Source organism: Anas acuta, chromosome W (genome assembly GCF_963932015.1).
Source record: "Anas acuta chromosome W, bAnaAcu1.1, whole genome shotgun sequence".
NCBI lineage: Eukaryota > Metazoa > Chordata > Aves > Anseriformes > Anatidae > Anas > Anas acuta.
In genome coordinates this window covers 10,366,782-10,374,766 of record NC_089016.1, presented here as the reverse complement: position 1 = coordinate 10,374,766, position 7,985 = coordinate 10,366,782, and the positions used below count along the sequence as shown (strand labels likewise).

Genomic DNA, 7,985 nt, shown 5'->3' with positions numbered 1-7,985 from the left:
CATCCCACAACCACTGCTGTGCCTGAGAAGAGCGTATGAGAAATGAGGTCCACAGAAACTGCCTACCTGCTGGTTCCTTTATTTAGTTAGCTAGAAAGAGCTTAACAGCACCTCTACATGAGGTCTTTGGTTAAGAAGAAAAGGTAGAAGGAGATAGAGGAAGAAAAATATCTTAAATTTATAAAATGAAATTATAAAATTATTTAAAATATTGGTATGATATCGAAAAGGATGAGCAATTATGAAATATATGAACAAAGGTGTTTCTGCCTTCTCCAGGTATACTTCAGGGAATCAGATGCAGAAGACAGGTTCCTCATTGAAATACTGAATATTGCAATAACATCCTCAGTGCCTCCTTGAGCTCCTTATTTCTCATGCTGTAGATGAGGGGGTTCAGTGCTGGAGGCAACACTGAGTACAGAAATGACACCACTAGGTCCAGGGATGGAGAGGAGATGGAGGGGGGCTTCAGGTAGGCAATCATGGCAGTACTGAAATACAGGGAGACCACTGCCAGGTGAGGGAGGCACGTGGAAAAGGCTTTGTGCCGGCCCTGCTCAGAGGGCATCCTCAGCACTGCCCTGAAGATCTCCACATAAGACACCACAATGAAAACAAAACAACCAACACTTAAACAGGCACTAACCAGAAGAATCCTGACTTCCCTGAGGTAGGCATCTGAGCAAGAGAGCTTGAGGATGTGGGGGATTTCACAGAAGAACTGGTCCACAGAATTGCCTTGGCAGAGGGGAAGGGAAAATGTGTTGGCTGTGTGCAGGACACTATACAGAAAGCCACTGCCCCAGGCAGCTGCTGCCATCTGGGCACAAGCTCTGCTGCTCAGGAGGCTCCTGTAGTGCAGGGGCTTGCAGATGGCAACGTAGCGGTCGTAGGCCATGACAGTGAGAAGAAAAAACTCTGCACCAAAAAAGAAGACTAAAAGAAGTACTTGGGCAACACATCCTTGATAAGAGATGGCCCTGGTGTCCCAGAGGGCATTGGCCATGGCTTTGGGCAGAGTGGTGGAGATGCAGCCCAGGTCGAGGAGGGCGAGGTTGAGGAGGAAGAAGTACACGGGGGTGTGGAGGCGGTGGTGGCAGGCTACGGCACTGAGGATGAGGCCGTTGCCCAGGAGGGCAGCCAGGTAGATGCCCAGGAAGAGCGCAAAGTGCAGGAGCTGCAGCTCGCGTGTGTCTGCGAATGCCAGCAACAGGAACTCTGTGATAGTGCTTTTGTTGGACATCTGTTATTTCTGGTCATGAGGTCCTGTACAAGGAAGACAAAGGCAGTGATAATGTACCACAGACATATCTGAGGAAAACCCTTTCCATTTTCTCATTTAAAATCACCAAAAGGTTGCCCATTTCCAGGCAGATATTTTGAAGCTCTCTTTCATTGATTCTGCCTGAGAGTGCCTCTAGGAGCTGGGGACTCCTCTGTGGGCAATAGAAGAATCAGTCCTGCACTACTGCCAGAGGAAGCAGCATGGTAGCAACATGGTAGGAACATGGTAGGAACATTGGGTAGTCCCAGGTTAAGCTTACTGCTGATATCAAAGAGATATCCCCAGTTTTGCTCCTAGTTCACCCAACTGCAGAGCAGAGGTGTGGAGGTTTAGATATGCAATTATTTGTTTTGTGGTTTTGGTTCTGGCTGCCCCACCACACCAGAGAACCGTTTTTTAGGCATAAATCCTGCGCGTTCTGCACTCCAAGTAAAACCTTGTGGATCCTCAGAGGCAAAGAGACTGTACCTTCAGTGCAGAGTGTCCCTCAGAGACGACAGCCAGCCTCTCCATCAGTGCTGGTCTCAGCTGCTCTGTGAGAGCTGCAGGGAAGTTGTACTCAGTTGTTCATCTGAAAAGAACCTGAACACTGCTGAAAGCAGAGGAATCCAGGCTCAAAGCGCCCATCTCCACACCCCTAAACCTGTCCCCGTACTCCCCTTTCCCCAAACACCCTGACAGCACACCAATGCTTCTGAAACCCCCATCCCCAGCCAGCCTGGGAACAAGACCAGCAGCAGCACGGCCAGCTGGAGAAGCCAGGAGAAATGCCAGCGTGCTGCTGCCAGGGGAGGCAAGGCCAGGGAGAGACAGACGGACACTCAGCAGACCTTCCTGTGCTGCAGCTCTGCCTGCAGATGAGGCAGCTCCTGCTGGGGACACCGGGGGCTTGAGGGCAGAGGCCGTGCTGGTGGGAAAGGAGAGCAGGGGGTGTCCCAGGGAAGGCGCCTGCCCTGCAGAGGGTTGCAGGGAGGTGCCTGAGCCCTCCCTCGCACAGCATTTGTGGCAGCAGCTCCCTCTCACCGCCTGCCCAAGTCCCTGCTGCCTTCCTCTTTCTCTTCTGGGAGATGGTTCTATGTCCCCACATGTCCTCCCTGTCCATGCTCACAGACCCCATCCATGCTTCCACTGCACTGCAAGATTCGGAAAGCAGACACTAAAAAAGCCTTCCTCTTCAGATTAACCAAGACTCAGTTTTCATCTGGAAATGCTTTTTAATAAATGCCATTGTGTATAGCACATTCTATTCCACATTAAATGTAGATTAAAAGTCATCCTGACAGACGCTATCAGCCATCAGATGTGCCAGCTGTAGAAGACCCCTCTGGCAACCCCACCTGCATGGCCCTGCTGCCAGAGCCTCACGGTGTCAAGAGCCTGCAGATGTGTCCTACCACACGCTGCCCTCTGTTGTTGTGCTCCTCAGTGCCTCCAAGCCCTCTCTCCTTCTGTCCTCTCTGTGTGCCAGCTGCGGTCAGAGCCCCCAGCCCTGCTGCGCTGTGCAGAGGAGCTGCTCCTGGGCACAGCTGTCTCTCTGCACCAGGGCCCTTTTGCCAGCAGCTCTCTCTGTCCCATGAGCCCGGCCCAGCTCAGCAGCACAGCACCAGCCCAAGGCACTGCAATCACCCCTCTGGGGGCTTTGCTGATGAGCCCACGAACCTCAGGCACTCAGAGACAATTGAAGACATCTCTCCAGAAGTGCAAGTCAGAGGCAAGTTTCCTGCAGTGTCCCCCTGAGGGCCAGCACTGACACAGCCTCCCTTGGAGCTCGTTAGAGCAGAACCCTGGAGGCAGTGAGGACAAGGAGACAAAGGCAATGTGAAGGTGACACTGATGTGTAGGAAAAGTGGATGTGTGTCACCAAGCACAAGCGCCAGGCCTTGACCCCTGGTCTCTAGGAAGGGAGATCCTTTCCTTCGCACCTTGCTCAGGGCTCTTTGTGGGGCAGTAGGAGATGGGGATGTGCATGGCCAAGTGCAGGAGAATGGTACGACCCCTGCCTGCTTCATGGGTGGGGGCGAGGAGGCTGCGAGGCCCTGGTGCATTAAGAATAAGCTTTGTCCTCGTAGGTGTCAGTGACAGTGACAACAGCCACAGCCATGCACACAAAGACCTGGGTCCTGTTGGGACTTTGAGTCTTGCCATTCTCATTTTTCCTCTCCACATGAGGATGTCCTAGTGAATCCCAGAGCTGCACCTCTTTACTGGCTAGTTTTTGGCACTTGTTCGTGCGGTGTGTCAGGGGATCTGAGCTGATTCTGATAACTCAGATCTTCTTGGTGGCCATGCTCCTCGTAATGCATCTCTGTAGGAAGCTGCCCTGGTTCCTGGTGAGCAGGCAACACTGCTCATATGGCATCCCTCGTGGTGCCCAGGCCCTCCTCCACCTCGCCACTGCTCACTCAGCAGGGTCCCAGTCTGCCCTAATGCATGGGGTTACTCTTCCTCTGGTGCAGGACTGGGTCCTTCTCCTTGTAAACATCAAGAGCATTCTTTAGGCATAATCCTGCAGTTTCTCAACATTCCCCCACTCTGATTCTCCTTTCTGTTAACCGTTCATGTCTGCAGGCAGATGCTTCATCCTTTGTGTGACTCTGTTATCTCTGACAAGATAGTAGCATTACGAGCTGCAGGATCATTTGGATAATACAGGAGTAACCAGTTGAATGGAACTGCAACACAGAGTCACAGAAAAACAGTGGGTGGAAGGCTGCCACATTCTGCTTTTTCTGTTCTTCATTCCCATGCATGCTGTCAGTTTGTCTGGAGCTGGGTCCTGAATATTATGGGGCTGTGCAGGTCAAAATTAGAAGGGCCAAAGCCCAGCTGCAGCTCCATCTGTCTATGACTCTCAAAGACAATAAACACTGCCTATAGAAATACTTTAAATAAACAAGGATTAAGGAGAATCATCATCCTTCATTGGACATGGGGGAAATCTGGTAATGATCTAGAGATAAGGTAAAGGCTGAGGTACTTAATGCCTTCTTTGCCTCAGACTGTAGCAGCAAGACCAGTTGTTCCCCTGGATATTTCTTCTTCCTTGTAGCCAGTGCCAACAATCCATGGTGCACTTTGTGGCAGTTTTTTCTCTCCTGCTCTTTCCTGCTACCAAAGGAAGCTGCATCTGGTAGGAAACCACTCCTGAAGTAGGCATCCCAACCCAGCAGGCTCCTTGAGTCCTCTCAGCCAACCAGACACAAGTCACCTCAGCAGCATCTTCCAAGCCAGGGGCCTGCTGCTGGCCTTGCAGCTTCTTTGCTAGACACAGCCAAGCCTTGTGCCTGCTGCTGCTGTGCAGTCATGGACTCAAGCAGAAGGGACAGGACAACCCATGTTGGGGCCTTCTTTCTGCCTGGGTCCTCCTGGCTCTGGAGGCATAGAGGATGCCCCAGTCAGCATGCCAAGCAGGTGCCTTCTGCTGGCCTAGCAGGGCCACTGCCAGATGTCAGCCCAAAAGTGCAGATCCCAGGGAGAAGGCAAGGCTGACCTGCCACCTCCAGACACAAGTGACCTCACAGTGCCTTTCCGTGACATGTTCCTGCTGCTGTCCTATCAAGGGCAGAGACAGAAGTGACCTCACAGTCCCTGCCACAGTCACATTGCTCTTGCTGGGGCAGGAGATGATGAGGCAGAGCTGAGCTCCTCAGAGCATTCCCACCCATCTCCTCCTTTTGGCCCACAACCTGAACAGATCCATGGCCCCTCACATTTATTTGGAGTTAGGGCTTTTGTTTAGGTCTCTTAAGCAGATTTATAGTGTTACATGGACCATTTTAATGCTAGTATTAAGGACAGAGATCAGAGTGATTAAGAGAAAAAGAGCTAGGGGAAGCGGCTATGGGCTGAGTTTTGTCTTCAAGGGATACTTTGAGGTCAGTCATTAGAGTAGTGGATTCCTGTCAGGGTGCTGAGTAGCATTTAGGTTTAGGAAATAAGATTACAGGTTGAAGCTTGGGAATAGCCTTGTATGACTATTTAAAGTCACAGTTACAGCCGCATCAGCATAACCTGAACCCTCTTACTTCTACAAAATGCTTAATTTCGGCTGGCCAAGCTCCTATTCCCTCCTCTCAGTGTCACATTTCTCCTGGCCAGGCTTCTCCTGATTTCCCCATGTCAGTTATCTTTTTAGGGGCATGTTTATGATGCCTTGCATGATCTTAGACTATCTGTCAGTGCTCTGTTGGCTACTCTATTCCTGAGAAAAACGTCACTTAAGACACGATGGAAAAGGACAAAAAAGTCCATCAGAGTACCCTGCACAATGTGCCCAGCAGCTCTGCAGTGCCACAAAAGTGCGATTCCTGCCTACAAGTTTTCTTTCCAGAATGGTTCCTACGGCTCCAGGGTAACTTTTCCCAGGCACTCACTTCCCCAGGCCACACCACTCCTGCCCGCAGGCCCCATGTGTCTCTCCAACCCTCCCCTCTTCCCCTGCAGTAGTGGCACCTCACTGCAGCAGGTTGGTGCATGTCCAGGCTCAGGGGTGTTTGCTGAGGGCCCGCCCCGTGTGGGGAGTGGTGGGGAGGAAGAGAGCAAGGTCATCTCCTGGGGCATGGCTGAGCACAGCCCAGCCATCCTGCACCATGGGCAGGCCCCTGCTCCCAGGCTGAGGCACACATGCAAGGTGGACACTTCTCCATCAGCCCAGCTTCACGCAGGGACCTTCAGCCCTGCCCCAGTCCCAGGACTGACCTCGTCCTCCTACTCCATGCACAGACAGCTGCTAAAGCTCTGAGTGTCTCTGTTTCTCACAGCTTTCACCCAAGTCCCAAGTGGGGAGGGCCAAGTCCCCTGGCCCTCCCCACTGCCCAGCACTGCCTCTCTGTGACCCTTCAGAAGGGCTTTTGGGCTTCCTCAATTGTCCTGGTGCTTATTAGCACCTCCTTGGCTCCTTCCAGAGCTCAGAGTGAGCCTTCTAGTCCAGCACAGGGCCCTGCACTGGCTGTGGCTGGGATGGAGTTACTCTGTGCAGATCATCTCCTGTGGTTCTGTGTTTTTGATGTGTCTAGAGCAGTGTTGGTCACCCATGGCTCTGGTCCCTGTTCCTGAGCATTGCTTGCACAACATCAAGGCCTTCTCTGCTTCTCACTCTGCCCAACCAGCAAGGTGGTTGAGGGTGGGCAAAAGTCTAGGAAGGGAACCCGCTGTGACAGCTGACCCAGCCTGACCAAATGGATGTTCCATGGCACATAACATAGTGCTCAGCAATACATCATCTTTCCAAGGCAAGGTGGCACTCTCTCAGAGACTGCGTGCACAATGGTCTGCTAGTGGGAACTGATGAGTTACAAAATGTTCATCATGTTTGGCTTTTGATTTTTATTTCTTTCTTTTTTCTCTTCCTTTCTTATCCTGATGTGTCTTTCTGTCAACTTGTGAGTTTCACTTACTTATACTGTTCCCTCCCCTCTGCCCTCTAGAGGAGGAGGAAGCAGGCAGCTCGTACATGTGTAGTGTCTGGTTGGGGTGAGCAAGGAGGAGGCTGGCTATGGTGGCAGGAAATGGAGGTCCGTGAAGCTGCAGGAGCCCTGCTCTCCTGCCTGGCAGATCCCCAGCACACAGTGCCTGTGCCCCGCAGGGCCAGCCCCGCTCCCCAGGCCAGCACAAGAGGCCTGGCCCAGCCACAGGGCAGCCTGTCCTGAGCAGGGGCCTGCACAAAGAGCTTTCCCTTTCCCCTTTCCCCATCAGTGCAGGCCCAGCAATGCTGCCCTGCTCTTCCCCAGGGCCATCCCTGCTCCCAGAGAAGGCCCAGGGTAATGAGTCCATGCTGGCCTGGCCAGCCGTTGCTGCTTCCCTCCCCATGCTCCGTGCAGGGCCCCAAGCTGGTGGTGGTGCTGTGAGAGCCAGGGGCTGTGGTGACCCAGGACCCCGCGGGTCTTTGCCCTGCCCGTGCTGCTCAGGGTGGGCAGTAGACTCAACTCCATGGGGATCTCTGCGGTTGAGCCCCTTCCATGTGCGCTGATGGCTCAGCAGCACAGGGCAGTGCTGGGCAGGGCCATGGGGTGTCTCTGAGGGCACAGAGGGCAGGCGAGTGCTGCACCAGACCTTGTCCATTAGGCCTCAAGAAGGTTATCCTCAATTACTCTACACTCTTAGGGGTCTTTGTCTTCTGGCTCTTCAGCACCACTCGTGCCATGGCAGAGCTGTCCTTACCCCATGGACTCCTCAGATTCCCCTTTTTCTTTACCAAACTCTTCTTTGGATGGCCATTAATTTTATGAGGTTCTAATCCCTACTATCTCAGCGTTGCATGTTCTCCCTCCAGATCCCCTGACATCTCCTGGCAGCTCCAGATTCCTCTCCAGGCTGATAGTGGCCATGAGCCCCACTGCCATGCGGATGAGTCCAAGACCGTTTGTTGTCAGGTCCTGCCATAAAGCTCTTGGTAAAGCCTTTGCTCCCTCACAGACTTCCCTTGGACTTCAAGTCTATATTCTTCAAATAAAACCCCATTTTTGGTACTAGCAGGGAGACAGCTGTGACCCAGGGCTGCACAGTGCCTGTTGCTGCCTGTAGCCACAGGAAAGCCACTGTAGAGAGAACAGGACTGTCACCAAGGTACACGAGATATCAGGGCTTACCCAGAGAAAAAGAAGCACAATGTGGAAGCCAAAAGAGAGCAGCAGGGAAAAGGCCATGTCCTGCTGCTGGCCATGGCCATGGCTCCAGGGAAGCAGCAGCCCTGACCCAA

The 7,985-nt window shown here is 52.7% G+C and overlaps 1 protein-coding gene across 1 annotated transcript; it reads right to left on the bottom strand.

Annotated features, from left to right (window-relative positions):
• Positions 1-316: 316 nt before the first annotated feature.
• Positions 317-1,246, bottom strand: LOC137846894 (olfactory receptor 14C36-like). The gene has a single exon (XM_068664999.1). It carries the CDS (start codon positions 1,244-1,246, stop codon positions 317-319), a length of 930 nt encoding a protein of 309 aa, XP_068521100.1.
• Between the last annotated feature and the right edge of the window lie 6,739 nt (positions 1,247-7,985).

Excerpts from the sequence above, each read along its gene's own strand:
- LOC137846894 (XM_068664999.1), bottom strand. The coding sequence starts at position 1,246 with ATGTCCAACAAAAGCACTATCACAGAGTTCCTGTTGCTGGCATTCGCA.